Source organism: Moschus berezovskii, chromosome 4 (assembly GCF_049115385.1).
Source record: "Moschus berezovskii isolate FMDL1 chromosome 4, NW_MosBer_1.0, whole genome shotgun sequence".
In the NCBI taxonomy this organism is placed as follows: Eukaryota; Metazoa; Chordata; class Mammalia; order Artiodactyla; family Moschidae; genus Moschus; species Moschus berezovskii.
In genome coordinates, this window is record NC_142463.1 from 3,474,280 (window position 1) to 3,490,996 (window position 16,717).

At 54.2% G+C, this 16,717-nt stretch overlaps 1 protein-coding gene across 5 annotated transcripts in view; it reads right to left on the reverse strand.

The window, feature by feature from the left end:
* The window catches only part of MLPH (melanophilin), a 54,254-nt gene that overhangs the window by 20,572 nt on the left and 16,965 nt on the right, over positions 1-16,717 (reverse strand). For all 5 annotated transcript variants that reach the window (XR_008682690.2, XM_055401848.2, XM_055401845.2 and 2 more), the window contains exons 3-8: positions 9,979-10,200; positions 9,713-9,825; positions 6,590-6,693; positions 4,682-4,801; positions 3,545-3,749; positions 1,348-1,487 (exon numbers count right to left, since the gene is read on the reverse strand). Coding sequence is in view for 4 of the 5 variants with exons in the window: in XM_055401848.2 (XP_055257823.2) it covers positions 1,348-1,487; positions 3,545-3,749; positions 4,682-4,801; positions 6,590-6,693; positions 9,713-9,825; positions 9,979-10,200 (904 nt within the window). In the remaining variant the exon portion in view is untranslated. The remainder of the gene's footprint in view (positions 1-1,347; positions 1,488-3,544; positions 3,750-4,681; positions 4,802-6,589; positions 6,694-9,712; positions 9,826-9,978; positions 10,201-16,717) is intronic.

Consider the following 16,717-nt stretch of genomic DNA (forward strand, 5'->3'; position numbering starts at 1 on the left):
TTGAACTGTGGTATTGGAGAAGACTCTTGAGAGTCCCTTGGATTGCAAGGAGATCCAACCAGTCCATCCTAAAGGAAATCAGTCCTGAATAATCATTGGAAGGACTGATGCTGAAGTTGAAACTCCAATTCTTTGGCCACCTGATGGGAAGAGCTGACTCATTGGAAAAGACCCCGATTCTGGACAAAATTGAAGGCAGGAGGAGAAGGGGATGACAGAGGATGACATGGTTGTATGGCATCACCGACTTGATGGACATGAGTTTGAGCAAGCTCCAGGCCAACTCCTGATGGAAAGGGAAGCCTGGCGTGCTGTAGTCCATGGGTTTCAAAGAGTCGGACATGACTGAGAGACTGAACTGAACTGAAAGGCTTTGGAATAACAGGTTGCTTCTTCCTCTTGTGAAATACATATATATATATATATATATGCATATATTACATATATAAATATATTAATATTTATCTCTCTCTCTTAAGATCCCCAACCAGTGATCGAACCCGAGTCCCCTGCAGTGGAAGGCCAGAGTCCTAACCCCTGGACATCCAGGGAATTCCCTAAAGACACAATACTTGACAGAGTACAAAATCGATCTCTTCTTTACAGGGGATCAAGTACTGATGCCTGCTGTCGCGCGAGCAACCTCAAGAGCACTGCGCTCAGTGAGAGCAGCCAGGAACAAACAGCCACACATTGCACGGCCGCATTTATGTGAAACGCCCAGGACAGGCAAACCCACAGAGACAGACAGTGGGCCGGCGTTTGTGGGGCGGGGGGGCACCTGCTTTCCTCTGCGGTGACAAAGACGGTTTGGAACTGACGGAGGTGGGGTTTGCACCACCGTGAATCTGCTGGATGTAGACTGCTTATTTTGCTAAATGTTTATTCTGCTAAGTGCGTTATTTTATTTTTTAAATTGTATTTACTTATTTGGCCATGCTGGGTCTTCACTGTTGCATGGGGCCTTTCTCCAGTTGAAGTTCCCAGGCTCCAGAGCACAGGCTCAGTAGTTGTGGTCCATGGGCTTAGTCGCTCCATAGCATGTAGAATCCTCCCAGACGAGGGCTCTAACCCATGTCTCCTGCACTGGCAGGAGGATTCTTCACTACCGAGCCACCAGGGAAGCCCTGAACTGTTCTCTTTAAAATGGTTAATTGTGTGCTATGTGAATTTCATGTCAATGAACAATATATTTTGAAGACACCGCATCTCTGCTATGTAGGCTTGCCAGTCTTGTAGTTTAAAAGTTCTGAAAGCTTTAAGCTCTCAGAGGTGAACTGACATTAAGGTAAAAAGACTTCAGGCCCAAAGAAGCAACCAGAATGCGTTCTTTCTGCCCTCCTTTACCTGGCTCTCAGAGGCAATCCAGCCTTTCTGTCTGGGATGGTGAGAGGCCACTCTCTGAGCCCAGATGCTTTCTTCATCCGAGGTGTCCACGTCGGCCAGACACTGGGAGGGCAGCTGCTCATTCCTGAGGATGTTTGTCCCTTTGGAGTAAGAATGGGGTTGGGTTATGTGGACTGAAAAACTGAAGGCCAGTGGGCGTTTTATCCAACGAAGAAGAATGAGAGATCAAGACAACGGAGGCATGACTCTGCTCCACTGAGAATACGGGCTGAAGATCCCTCAACTAAGATGAGAAGGGACAGAGCCCTTGTCCCCCCACGAGGAACTTCGGGGACAGAAGCCAGCACTCACTGGGGGCCCCAAGTGTTGGAAGCCAGGTGGTGCCTGGTGTGGCAGGCGTGGGTCCCAGCAAGTTTCCACGCATGGACATGACTTTGGGAAGTCTTTCCACCTTAGTCTCTGGGGGCTGGCTTTCCTGCCAGACTAGTGATTCCCAGAGTCATGGGCATGGGTCATCGATGGTGTGGCTTATTCCTGGGCTCTGGTGGTGGAAGATCCCCCAAGTTCTCACCAGAAAGTACCCTCCAAGCTCCAAGTTGGCCTGAGAGCACCACACACAGCCATACTGGGACAGGGAAGGGGTGAGCTCATGTGGGAGGACACACTGGAGCCCGCACCCCAGGAGTCAGCGTCCACAAGCTGCTCGTGTGCCTGACCTGCTGCGTGGCTCTGCTGACACCCTGCACAACCTGGGGGCGGGGCTCTGAGCTCGGATGAGGCTCTGGCCCTGCCGACCCTGTGGTTTCAGCCCAGGAGACCTGTGCTGAGGCCCTGGGGAAGCCGTGCCAGACACCTGGTCCCTGTGGGCTGGTCAACGTGTAGCTTTAACCCAGTACGTTTGTGATAAGTTGTTACTTGGCAATAGCTAACAGATACAACCGTCTCATTTAAAGTCCCCAACAGTGTGGTGAGTTAGGCGCTAGTCCTGGTTTACAATGAGGATACTGAGGCCGGGTGGTTAAGCACACACTGCACTCCTTTAAAGTTCAGACCTTGTGGCTTGTCTGATACATTTATTAAGACGGCACTAGCTATCAGTCTCCCACACTTGCTACAAGATGATCCCGATTTAAGAGACGAGGTGACAGAATGTATCTTAGAGTCCATGAGATAGGGTGGCAAGTTGGTCAGCAGAGCTGGGCTTGGCACTCAGAGCTGCCTGTCCCCCTAGGCACCTGCCCCAGCTCCAGAGTCTGTCTTCCCCTCCCCTTCCACGCCCCCACCATCCACGTGCTGGGGGTGATTAGGGATCCCGGGAATAAATGTGCTGATCTACGTCTTCATCCAAAGACTCAGTCAATGTAGATTCACTTACCCATTGTTTATGGGGAAATAAAAGGCCCCTCCCCAGCCCCCAAATGCCTCCAGCATCTTAATGGGCGTGTGGATCATGAGATTAGAGTCCCTATAATACAATGAAAAGGGAAAATGGAAAGAAGACCCATTTCCTGGCAGACACTGTCTTAACTACATTTCCCCGGGAGCTGGCCCCCACTGCGGTCAGGTCAGGCGGGAGCACATTGTGGCGGGCAGCCTGAGGGTTCTGTGGTCTCATCGGCTCCCACATCACTCGGACACCTGGCCCCCGGACCCTGGCGCCCACTCCCAGAGGGCACAGAGACAGCGGTTCAAGCTTTCACCACAAAGCCAACTGACCACAAGTTCAAACTAAACGAGCCTAGGGGCTCAGTACTTGCAGGCCTCCCGAGTCATAGCTGGCAGGCAGGCAGCCCAGATGTACCTGCACCCTACTTCGGTCCCAGGTTTGGAACTGCCCGGCCCTGCGTCAGGAAGGTTGGTCCAGGTGACCGGTGACCCTAGTCATGTCAGGGACACCTGTGTGTCTCTAGCCCACTACCACTCGACATCCCCCATCACAGGCGGCAGTAAGCTGTGCAGCCAGCCAGGGGGTTGAGCTGGTACCTCTGAGGGTTACAGGGAGGCACCCCACCCTGGGGAGCTCCGGTGACAACGGCGTCTGCCAGGACCATGCACGCTGGACAATCCCAGGAAGGAAGGGACTCCTGGCAATCAGCCAGTGTCCCGGCACAGATCAGGGCGTTGTGGGGGCCGGATTCCAGCGACCCCCTCCTCCCGTGTGGAGCCCATGTGGAAGACCATGGTCAAGGGCACTTACCAGGCGTGGCAGTGACCCCTGGGCCTGCAGTGCAGGACTCTCCTGGCAGGCAGAGCTCTGAGAGTTCGTCTGGTCCAGCAGGTGAGAGGCCAACCCTCTGCTCTTCTGGATGAGAGTGGCACCCAAGGGCCCTGGCATCAGCCTGGTCCAGGATCCCGGCCTCCTGGGAGGTGGTTTCCTCCACGCAGGGGTCATCTGTGAGGGCCTGAGCACACAGGAACAGTTGGCAGGTTTCACTAGGAACAGACAGCTCCTTGGAATGTGGGTCTTTCCAGTCCAAGGACTGAGAGTTTTCAGGCATCATTCGACTGACCAAACACAAGTCACCCTCCTCTCCACCCCAGCAATTCAACTCCCTTTCACTTCAAAGGGCTCTGGACTTGCCACCACAGCAGGACCATGGACCAAAGACCTGATGGATGCCAGGTCCCAGCTCTCTGCCCTGTTGGGCCCCGCATCCAGGGGTCCGTAGATTGCCCTGGGTGGACCCTGTCCTGGGCTGGCACCACCCGAGTCACGGCGCTGAGACGTCAGTCTCCAGCTGGGGCGCCGTCACTCTGGGGCTGGGTGCGCCAGGCTCAGCCTCCAGTCCCTCGTGGAAGGGATCCCGTGAGGCAGAGATCACCCCTTTTTCCAGGTGAGGTGGGAGGCGGGGAGCCTCACACAGGTTGCCCAGACCAAGGGCACAGAGCCAAGGAGCCGAGGGACCACACGGCCGGGCTCTCCCCGGCAGCCCTGAGGAGGCCCCATGACCTGGTGCGATTACGAGCAGCCTCTTCCACCTACAAGACCGTCCTAGCCTGGGCAATAAGGTACAGGAGCCCTGCGGATCAGACCAGGGGTGCAGGACTCGGGGACCGTCCGACTCCTCTACCCTGCGCTCCTGAGTCACGGGGGTTCTGCCTTCATTAGAGGACAGACAACCCAGGCCCCCGATTAATTGGCCCCGCACCCCTCTTCCCAGCAAGGCTCTCCAGGGACTGGAGGGTGTGAGGCTTCTGTACCCAGACCCCAGTGCCCCGCCCCCACTGCTATGACCGCAGGGCCATCAGACTGTTCCCCAGAATGCTGTCCTTTCCTGGGGCCCGAAAACCTGTCCCCCAGGTTAACTCAGGGGCGAAAAGAGAGTCCACTGACCTGCAGGCCATTCGTGGCCCCTGAGACTGAGGACAGGCTTGGCGGGTGACCACAGGACATATCGGAGTCGTCAGAGTCGGCCTCAAAGTCCCAGCCATGGACGGAGAGGAGGCGCTTTTTCTGAGCAGGAAGGGAGGCGGGGAAGAGGAAAGTGAGGGTCAGCCTGATGGCAGGGGCCAGATGCCCTGATCCCAGGCAGCAGGGGTTTGGAGGGGAGGGCGCCTCCATGGGTCCATCTGCCTTCTGTGCTAGACACGAGCAGACCCTGAAGAGGCTCCGAGGGCCACGCAGAGCCCACCCCCATCACAGGATCTGCACCCCCAGCCCCTTAGAAGAACAAGGGAAACACCCGCTGGGCCTCCGATGGGCACCTGGCTGCTCAGAGGCACCAAGGACACAGACCCCGGGCTGCAGCCTTGGGGGGCAGGCGGGGTTCCTCGGGGCTAACAGGGCCCTCCCGTCCCTCCCCCCTTGGCGAAGGAGGGGCACCCAGCACGGGGAGGAGGTGGGGAAGGGGGCTCCCAAGAGCTCCTTCACCTCTAGATGCTAGAGTAGAGCTCAGTTCCAAATCCTTCCTTCATAATGGTTTCCATCCTTTGAATGTATTTGCAGGGAATATTTCAGACACCAGAGAGTGTTTCGGGAGCCCAGTAAAATAGCGCGAGGGCAGATTTACTTTCATAAGAAGATGCATGTGCTCCCCAGGGAGCAGCTAGCAGAACTGCCAGTGTGGCTCTCAGAGACCCCCTAACTCTCCAAGGGTCTCCATCCAGCACCGCCCACCCTGCCCCGCCCCTCCCCCGATCCCCTTCTGTCGTCCTGCCCAGAACCCCAGAGGCTCTCTTTCCTGCCTTTATCACCAAAATTAAAAGTGAAAACAGGGCTTCCCTGGTGGCTCAGTGGCAGAACCCACCTGTCAATGCAGGAGACACGGGTTTGATTCCTGGTGGGGAGATCCCACATGCCAAGGAACACCTAAACCCAAGCACCAGAATCACTGAGCCTGTGCTCGAGAGCCCGGGAGCCACAGCGACTGAGCCCGCGTGCTGAAGGTCCCGAAGCCTGTGTGCCCCGGAGCATGTGCTTTGCAACAGCAGTGAGTGAAGTCGCTCAGTCGTGCCCTACTCTTTGCAACTCCGTGGACTGTAGCCCACCAGGCTCCTCTGTCTGTGGGATTTTTCAGGCAAGAAGACTGGAGTGGGTTGCCATTTCCTTCTCCAGGGGATCTTCTCAACCCATGGATCGAACCCAGGTCTTCCGTATTGCAGGCAGACGCTTTACCGTCTGAGCCACCAGGGAAGCCCTTGCAACAGCAGAGGCCCCTCCAGTGAGAAACCTGAGCACTGCAACTGGAGAGAAACCCCCGCTCGCTGCAACTAGAGAAGGTCATCAACACACAGCCACAAAGACCCGGCACAGCCAAAAATAACTAATAAATAAAATAAAGAGCACAGTCTTAAAAAAACAGGTGAAAACAGGCATAAAACCAATAAAAACAAGACTCATGGTTGGCTAAAAACAAAAGCAAGAAAGTCCACAGAGGAGAGATGGAGGGGGCTGCTTCCCTGAAAGGTACAAAGGCTGACCCGGGGATACCGGTGACCTCAGGACCCATGAGCCCCAGGACTCTTGGCCGGATGGGCCAGGCTGGAGGTCCAGGCAAGCCCCGCCTGGACTTGCGTGCTGCGTGCTCTGGGTTCCTGCCAGGAGACGGATGCTAAGAGCTGAGAGCACACCTGGATTTGGTACCCAGCTATCTCAGAGACTGCGGAGCACGGTGGAGGCGGGCGGGTCTCCAGGCTCCTGCCAGGTTAGCTAGTGGAGGCAGGCAGAGCCTGAGGTTTCTCCGGAAATCAGAACAGAGGCTCCAGCTTTGGGGGAATGGGGGCGGGGCTGGGGGAGACCTACTTGGCTGCCAAGGGGCTGGGCCTGGGTTGCTGTGTCCCCTTCTCCATCCTCATCAGTCTGCTCTTCCTCTCCACTTGGGTCTCCAGGCATCTGCTCAGGCCCACCTGCAGTGGATGCTGCGTGACTCCACCAGGGAGAGAGACGGGGACAAACCATTCATCCATCCCCCCACCCATCCGTCCATCCCCCCACCTCCACCTGCTGAGAAGCTACCCGACCAGGCCCTCTGCTGGCCTCCAGAGCCCTATCAGAGCATCGCTGAGGGCTGGTCTGAATCACAGCAGGAAGCCAACACCCCGCATCGCTTTCACCAAGAGTTGCCTTCGCTGACCACCTCCTGGGGATCTGAAGACACTGCGGAGCGGTGGGCGAAGGGGCCCTGGAGCCGTCGCGCTCAGCCCAACAAACCGCTTCACCTCCAGCGCATTCACCGCCTTCTCAGCAGCGGCCCCGGGACTGGGGGCGAGGTTCAGGCCCTGGCGCCTGTCTCCTCCTGACCCGGGTCTTTCCTCAGCTGCGCCCCCAGGCCTGCCCCCCTTACCCCGACCGCAGCCTCATTCTTTCCTCTTTTCTCCTGTTCGCCCTGGCCTGGCCCGGGTTCTGAAGACACTACCAGGATGACCCCCTGAATTGCGGGGTTCCTTCTGCAGCCTCGGGGGTCATCCCCCCTGCTCAGGGGCCAAGGGCACCCTGGCACCTCTGTGAGCAGGAGGGACTTCCTGTGGACCTCGGGCGCGCTCCGCTCTCCATCTGGTGAACCAACGGAGGAGGCAAAGGCGCTGGGGGGACAGGCATTCTCCGGGAGCCAGCCGCGCTTGCTTTCCTGCCCGTCCCGTTTCGGGCGGAGGCTGGGGCGTGGCGGGGGAGACCCCGGCGGGCGCCCACCCGCTGCCCTGCCTGGGCCGGGTTTCAAGCCATTCACCCCGATCCTTTCCTCTTTTTAAGACTGCATGCTCTTCAGAATACTTTCCCCAGTTCGCGCTCGCTCCCGGCGCCCTTCCCCGTCTGCCGCACCGACAGGGGCCAGCGGGGAGAAGGCAGCGCCCCGCCACCCTCCTCGCGAGCGTCCGCCGCCCGGCCCCTCGCTGCCCGCCGCCCCCACGGGCCGCGGCCGGACGGGCCTGTGGTTGCTCCGCAGCGCCCCCTCCTGGCCCTCAGCGGGGACTGTGCGGAAACGGGAGGCTCCGGGTGGGGCCGGCTCCCGCAGCTCTGGGCCCTGGCTGGGCCGTCAGAATCCTCCCGGCTTTTTACCTAAGGCGGATTCCTGAGCTCACCCGGGTCTCTAGAAATAAGCGCCCCCCAAACGCTGAGCGCCGAAGAATTGATGCTTTTGAACTCTGGTGCTGGAGAAGACTCTTGAGAGTCCCTTGGACTGCAAGGAGATCCAACCAGTCCATTCTAGAGGAAATCAGTCCTGGGTGTTCATTGGAAGGACTGATGCTAAAGCTGAAACTCCAATACTTTGGCCACCTCATGCAAGGACTCACTGGAAAAGACCCTGATGGTGGGAGGGATTGGGGGCGGGAGGAGAAGGGGACGACAGAGAATGAGATGGCTGGATGGCATCACCGCCTCGATGGACATGAGTTTGAGTGAACTCCAGGAGTTGGTGATGGACAGGGAGGCCTGGCGTGCTGCGATTCATGGAGTCGCAAAGAGTTAGACACGACTGAGTAACTGAACTGAACTGAACACCGGGGCGAGGCCCAGGTCCTCAGGGTTGTGATGTGGCTGTGGTTTCCCGCCGCAAGCAGAGACTTGAGATTCTCAGATGCTCCGCAGGATGGCTTTCCCCACGTTGCCTGTGGTTCCCACGCCTGAGCCCTGCGCAGGGGGGCCGGACCACACTCCTGCTGCAGGAAGACCCCTCGGCTGGCTGGCTGCTGGCTGGCTGAGCCGGCACGGGGATTTACTGATAAGCTCCAGCCGAGATAGAGATAGGGGACGCAGAGAAGCAGCCCAGGGAGGAGGTAGGGAACCCTCCTCAAGAATAGGATGATGGTGCCTCCCCGTGTCCCCAGGGCACCCCAGTGATGCTGGCTGTCTCAGCCTGGTTCTCAGGAGGACCACTTTACTCTTAAAAATGTCCTGGTTTCAATGATTTATCACATGCCCCAGGGAAGGTCCCTCACCCCGCGGTGGTCTGTTCTTCCAGGTGTTAAGAGCTATTACAGGTGAGGGTGCCTTAGGGTGGTCTGTGCTAAATTCAACAGCGTCCTAAGGGACTGCCCTGGTGGTCCAATTCTAAGACTCCAAGCTACCAATGCAGGGGGCCTGGGATCGATCCCTGGTCAGGGAACTAGATCCCTCATGCTGCAACTAAGGGTTCAGATGGTGCAACTGAAGATCCCGTGTGCTGCAAAGACCCAAGACCCCAAGTGCCGCAACTAAGACCCTGGGAAGTGAAAGCAATACAAACAAATACAATAAAAACACAAAAGAGTGTGCTGAGACCCCTCTGAAACAGCTGTGCCAGGCCCAGCGCCTGTGCAAATGCCCTGGGGGTGGCCATGCCCAACTTCTGCATCCGCCCATTAACCTGCGGCTTTAAGGGGCACAAGACACAAGGCGGCACCTCCCCAGAAGCCCCAGCGGAGATGGCCAGGCTGCGGACACACTCAATCTCAGGAGCATGGCACCTTCTCTGGACCTGCAGGGGCTCCAGACCCGAGGGCACCGGCCTCAGTCCCCCAGGTAGAGACAGTCAAGATGCTGAGCCCCCAGACACCAGCCTAATAGCTCTCGTAGCCTGGATGCCTGGCCAGGTGTAACGCAGAGCCTGGGGCTCAGGTGACAGGGTGACAGGCTAGTGCTTCCTGAAAACACTGCTCAGTTCTCCCCATTCAGGTTCAGGAAACCTCACAGCCTTCCCTGAAATATTCGTCTACCCAAATGGCTTCAAGGTGGACAACACAGGTGAACACACGTTGAGTGTAAGAGCACAGTCTGGATTTCAAGTTCTTCATGGAATAAATACTTGGATTCAAAGTATGAAAGCCACCGATTGAGTTATAATCCATCTCTTCAAGTCCTGGTTATCATCAGACTCAACAGGAAATGTCTGTTGAAAAGGCAGAGTCTAGGCACCAAATCGGACACCCGGGGAGGAGGCCCACTCCTTACCTGCTCCCCGCAGCCGCCCGCAGAGGGACCGGACCACCTGGGCGCTCCCGAAGTGCTTGAAGCGTGCTCTCACATGCCCGTAGTACCACTCCAGTGAGCCCTTCTTCACGACCCTGCAGGCGGGGACACAGAGCTCAGGCCCACGCCCTGCCCTGGGGGGCACGCGCACACGCATATATACACACACACACACATACACGAGTCCCTGGAAGGGACAGGCCAGGCCCCCCATCTGCAGGACCCTCTGACCTCGAGGTCCCGCTCACCTGGCCAGGTGGCAAGGGTCACAGAGCCAGCCTTGCTCCTCAGCGTGGGGGTGGCCGCAGCCTCTGCAGGTGAAGAGGTGGCAGTCCAGGCATTGCCTCTTGGGGGTCTCAAGGAGCCGGTAGGGCTGCAGGCAGCGGGCGCAGTGGGTGTTGTTCAGGTTGGCCGTGTCTGAAAGCAGCTCCCTCTTGGAGTTTTCCTTCTTAATCTTGCCCTTCAACCCCCTTTATTGGAAACAAGAAAAAACTGGACTCCTTGTTTTTGTAACAAGCTTTAAACATGCACACACACACAGAGAGCTATCAAATTCAGAAATTCAGACAATAGCGACTCCAAAGTCAGGTAATGGCGCCACTGCTGCTGCTACTGCTAAGTCGCTTCAGTCGTGTCTGACTCTGTGCGACCCCATAGACGGCAGCCCACCAGGCTCCGCCGTCCCTGGGATTCTCCAGGCAAGAACACTGGAGTGGGTTGCCATTTACTTCTCCAATGAATGAAAGTGAAAAGTGAAAGTGAAGTCACTCAGTCGTGTCCGACTCTTGGCGACCTCATGGACTGCAGCCTACCAGGCTCCTCCGTCCATGGGATTTTCCAGGCAAGAGTACTGGAGTGGGGTGCCATTGCCTTCTCCAATGGCGCCACAGGCAGGCCTTATTGTCCACAGCACCACCCCATGTCACTCCAGGGAAATTCAACAGGCTGGGTTCAAACACGTGCCATCCAGGTAGGCTGGAATTGAAACACGCTATGTTCATAGATGTGAAACTGCATTTTAGCACTTCTGTGACTCTCTATGAGGTTATGTTTTCCCAGGCAGTATGCCCGTATCTTTCTTTCATTGCCAAAGGGGTACAGACCGTACAGACGCAGCCTCACAGGAGGGGGCCACACACCACGGCCCGCACAGCCTCACTGTGACTCAGTGTAACGGGAAGAGGACCGACAGAAGTCCTGGAGCCCAGGTTCATTCCCTGGCTCTGACCCTGAGCCCAGAGATTTTTTGATGCAAAGCCCCAAACCTGCAGGCTCTGCCCAGGCACCCTGTGCAGCTGGATGAGCGTGGACCTGTGGCCACTAGGACTCAGGGTCCAAGCTCTCTCAGACCAGGTGCGGTTGGCGGCTCCGGGAAACTAGCAGAGATGGAACCAGGTGGGATCCTGGAGGGGTGCACCCTGGTTGGGCCACACGGTTATCTAGAGTAAATTTGTTGCCCAGTTTCATCGTTTAAGTGGAAATTACATCCCACAGGCCACAACTAAGAGTTTCCATGCTCTAACTAAAGATTGTGCTGTAAACGAATACCCCTCATGCTGCAACTAAGACCCAGGGCAGCCAAATAAATAAACAGAAAAGGAGGTTAGAGAAGACAGAAAATCCAGGAGGTCCTGGTCTGGTCAGAACAGCAGCAGGAGTCAGAGAGGGCAGAGTGAGAAGCCTCATCCAGATGTCGGGGTGATGCTGCCTTCTCCAGGGCCTGGCTGGCCACACACGCTCTGCCTCCCTGGCCCGAGTGACTGGTGCTGAGCTGGGGGCAATACTAGGTAAGTGGAAGTCAGGTCGGGACCTGATTGTGAGAGTTGAGAAGCTCAACCCAGACCAGGTTGAGGGAGCCATAAAGGCTCAGAATCACAGTGGCCCCACTGCTGCCTGGATGTGCTCAGTCCCTCAGTCGTGTCTGCCTCTGCGACCCATGGACTGTAGGTTCCTCTGTCCCTGGGATTCTCCCAGTGAGGATACTGGAGTGGGTGGCCATTTCCTTCTCCGGGAATCTTCCCAACCCAGGGATCGAACCCAGGTCTCCTGCATTGTAGGTAGATTCTTTACTGTCTGGGCTGCCCGAATAACCTCCCTAAAAAGGTTACCCAGAGAATCCTAAGGGCAAAGTCAGACAGTATTTCCCCCTGGAGCAGGTTGGGCTGACTCCCCAAGTTGGTTCTCCAGAATAAGACTGAAGAGTCCCGGGAAAACCAGTTCTTCACACCAGCAAGTGTTCAATAGCAGCTTCCCGGTGAACTTGCCAAGTGGAACTGACTGGAAAATGTGCCCCCGACAATGAACACACTGCTCTTGTTCTGGCTGCAGAGAATGTCTGCCAAACGTAATATTTTTAGTTTTAGATGAGATCAAATTAATCCATTCTTAGCGACAAAAATTAGCCAGACACTAGATGCCATTGTCTCCAGAGAACTCTGCAGAAACTGTGGTTTCTGATGGGGATGCCGCAGAGCAGGGTGGGGGGGTCTAAGACAAGGCAGTGATTCTAAGGAGCTCTGGGAACCTCCTGATCAAACTAGGCGTTGGCTGAGCTGCACTGACTTCCCTATCCCAACTGTGCACTAAAGTACTCATGAGATAGACACAAAATAATACTCTTGGCCTCCCAAGCCAAGAAACACAGTCTAGAGGTAGTAGGAACCTAAAAATAATATTGTACACTGCCAGTCTAGATAAAACCACATTGACAAGGGAAAGAAAGTGTCTGCCTCAGTCTCGCCACCTGGCCAGTGGGACAGCTGGGCCCAGGGGAAGGGCCTAGTCTTCAGGCCAACTCTTGCTGTCTCTACTTCAGCCGGAGAACCTAGAGGCCACCCCTTGGCTGGGCAGGGCCTTGTCCAGCTTCTCTCCCAGTGAGTGTCTTTCATTCCCCATCCAGGTCAAGTCAGGCCCCCTGGGAAGAAAGATGAGGATATGGGGAGGGAGGGGGATCTCAGGATGTGAAACTGAAAGTGCAGAGCGTGAGGTCCTCTTAAATAAGAGCGCACAGAGTCCAGAGGAGGTGGATGTATTTCAGGTGTTGAATTTGGGGGGAAGAGATAAGGATACTGTGCTGCAGACTCTTTACAACATAACTTCTCTTCTTCACATCTGGAGAATAGGAGGGCGGGGACGGGGGGACCCCATGTTGGTCCAGCAGAATGACACCAGGTGCTGGCCAGCCACAGAGCACATCCACCAACCTGGGGAATCTGAGGGGCCAGAGAAACCCACAAGCTGCTGACAGCAGACATGGGGTTGACCAGATGTCCCTGCGCTACAGGCGCGTCAGTAGGCAAAAGTCCAGCATGCAGCTGCAGGTCAGGGTCACCTTCAGGAATACAGACGCCCGAATGAGATGCACCGCCAGAAACAGAGGAAGCCTTGACGCCACCAGTGTGCTGTGCTCTGTGGGCCTAAGAGGGAGGGGCAGGAGGTAAGAAGAAGCCAGGCTGAGATGGAAAGACCACAGACCACGTCTACTGAGATGGAGAAGACTGGGCTAAAGTGAAGACGGAAAGGAACCGGCGTTGGTGACAGCCACCCCAGCCTTCAGCAGCTACTTCCCTGATCAGTCAGCAGCCATCAACACAGAGCTGTCCCCCCACGGAAGGAGGGGAATGGGCAGAACATCAAGTCCAGTGATTCAGAACAGTGGTTCTCAAAGTGTGGTCCAGGGGCCGCCAGGGGTACCCCAGTCCCCTTGATAGAGGCCACAAGGTCAAAAGTCTTTTCATAATAACACTAAGGGTTTGTCTTTTCTGCTCTTGGGCCCCTGCCCTGGCCGTGCAAGAGCAGTGGTGGGTGAAAGTTCTGGGGTCTCAGAACAGATCAAGCCAGAGGTACAGACTGTACCTCTGCTCTCTGTCAGAAAGGAAAGGAAAGGAAAGGACGTCTTGATGAAGTGTGTCTTTGAAAGCATGTCAAATGGGACTTCCTTGGTGGTCCAATGGTTAAGAATCCACCTGCCAATGCAGGGGACACAGGTTCTTCCCAGGTCGGTGAAGATCCTGCATGCCACCAGGCCACTAAGCCCATGTGCAGCAGCTACTGAGCTGTGAGCTGCAGCTACTGAAGCCCACCTGCCCTGCTGTTCCGTTGCTCAGTCGTGGCAGACTCTGCAACCCCATGGACTGCAGCATGTTAGGCTTCCCTGTCCTTCACCATTTTCCAGAGCTTGCTCAAACTCATGTGCATCGAGTCGATGATGCCATCCAACCATCTCATTGTCTGTCAACCCTTTTCCTCCTGCCCTCAATCTTTCCCAGCATCGGAGTCTTCTCAAATGAGTCAGCTCTTTGCATCAGGTGGCCAAAGTATTGTTGGAGCTTCAGCTTCAGCATCAGTCCTTTCAATGAATATTCAGGGATGATCTCCTTTAGGATGAACTGGCTCTAGAGTTCCACAACAAGAGAAGCCATCGCAGTGAGAAGCCCTCACACAGCAGTGAAGAGTAGCTGCTGCTCACTGCAACTGGAAAAAGCCTGCATGCAGCAACAAAGACCCAGCATAGCCAAAAATAAACTAATGAATTAATTAAAGAGTATGTCAAGTGATGGTATTAGTTGCTGATGACAAAACCCAGGCTTTCAAGCTCAGAGAAGACTTTTGGGAAACTTTTCTGTCTCTGCTGCCCTGAGCTTCAGAGTTTTATGTCACAGAGAGGTTTCTCATGAGATCAACGGTGATAATGGTGAATGTGATCGATTTGGTCATGTATAATGAAAGGTACTGACATCGGTAAAGTCTGCACAGTTCAGTTCAGTTCAGTCGCTCAGTCGTGTCCGACTCTTTGCGACCCCATGAATCACAGCAGCCAGGCCTCCCTGTCCATCACTAACTCCCGGAGTTCACTCAAACTCATGTCCATCGAGTCGGTGATGCCATCCAGACATCTCATTCTCTGTCGTCCCCTTCTCCTCCTACCCCCAATCCCTCCTAGCATCAGAGTCTTTTCCAGTGAGTCAACTCGTCGCACGAGGTGGCCAAAGTATTGCAGTTTCAGCTTTAGCATAAGTCCTTCCAATTAACACCCAGGATTGATCTCCCCTAGAATGGACTGGTTGGATCTCCTTGCAGTCCAAGGGACTCTCAAGAGTCTTCTCCAGCACCACAGTTCAAAAGCATCAATTCTTCGGCGATCAGCTTTCTTCACAGTCCAACTCTCACATCCATACATGACCACGGGAAAAACCATAGCCTTGACTAGATGGACCTTGGTTGGCAAAGTAATGTCTCTGCTTTTCAATATGCTATCTAGGCTGGTCATAACTTTCCTTCCAAGGAGTAAGCGTCTTTTAATTTCATGGCTGCAATCAGCATCTGCAGTGATTTTGGAGCCCCCCAAAATAAAGTCTGACACTGTTTCCACAGGTGTCACCAAATCACACATGGATAGAGCCATTCCACGTGTGACACAGACCAGCGGATTTTAATGTAACGGGGAAGGGAAAGTTCACTGACATGGTTTCAGATTCCACATTGCAACTTTAAGAAACTACCAGTCACAGGGTTTTCATGTATTGTCAGAACATAACATCCATAGTCATCTGGAAAGACTCCTCCTTCTTTTTCCTACCTCATCTGTATGAAGTCAAATTTTCTTCAACAACACATCACAACACCCTGAGTGCAGAAGAAATATCAGCATTGTCATCTCCGATCATGCCAGACATGGAAGGGGTTTTCAGAAAACACAGAACAATGCCATTGTCCTCATTTATGTGTTTGTTTTGGAAAAATTTATTTTTCATAAAATTTTTATTCCGTTATAAGGGGGCTGCTGCTGCTGCTGCTAAGTTGCTTCAGTCGTGTCCGATTCTGTGCGACCCCATAGATGGCAGCCCACCAGGCTCCCTCGTCCCTGGGATTCTCTAGGCAAGAACACTGGAGTGGGTTGCCATTTCCTTCTCTAATGCATGAAAGTGAAAAGTGAAAGGGAAGTCGCTTAGTCGTGTCCGACTCTTCGGGACCCCATGGACTACAGCCCACCAGGCTCCTCCATCCATGAGATTTTCCAGGCTACTGTTCTTTTAAATAAATGAACAACTACTTTTTAAATGCCCAGTTTCAATTTTTGATGGGTAAGTACAGACAGATATAACCCAGATAAGCAAAACCTCTTTGGAGTTTTCAAAAATTTAAGAATCTAATGGGTCCCTCAGGGAAAATGCTTGAGAACCACTTATTTTGAAGCCACACGTTTACTCTCCTGAATGCAGAGGAAAGGGCTGAGGAGACAGAAGTGAGGAGAGAAGATGGCCAGGGCAGAGAAGGGCAAACATCTGGTGGGTAACTCAGGCACACCTCGGAGACACTGGGTTTGGACCAGACCACCACAATAAAGTGAGTATTGCAATAAAGTGAGTCACAGGGATTTCTTGGTTTCCAAGGCAAATAAAAGTTATGTTTACACTATACTGAAGTCTAGCAGGTAGGCAATAGTATTATGTTTGAAACAAACAATGCACATACTTTAAAGTACTTTAGTGTTAAACATTGCTAACCATCTTCTGAGTCATATTCTTTTTGATGGTGGGGGGGGGGCAGCTCTGTGTTGATGGCTGCTGACTGATCAGGGAAGTATTTGCTGAAGGTTGGGGTGGCTGTGGCAACTTCTTAAAATAAGACAATGAAGTCTGCTGTGTGGATTGACTTCCTTTCATGAACAGATTTTTTGTAGCATGCAATGCTATTTGACAGCAATTTACGCATAGTAGAACTTCTTTCAAAATTTGAGTTAATTCTCTCAAATCCTGTTTCTGCTTTACCAACCAAGTTTATGAATATTCTAAATGCTTTGTTATCATTTCAACAATCTTCACGCCCTCTTCACTGGAATAGACCTATCTCAAGAAACCGCTTTCTTTGCTCATTTGTAAGAAGCAACTCCTCATCTAAGTTATACCATGAGATCGCATCAATTCCCTCGTGTCTTGGGCTGTACCTCTAATTCTAGTACTCTTGCTGCTTCTGTCACATCTGCAG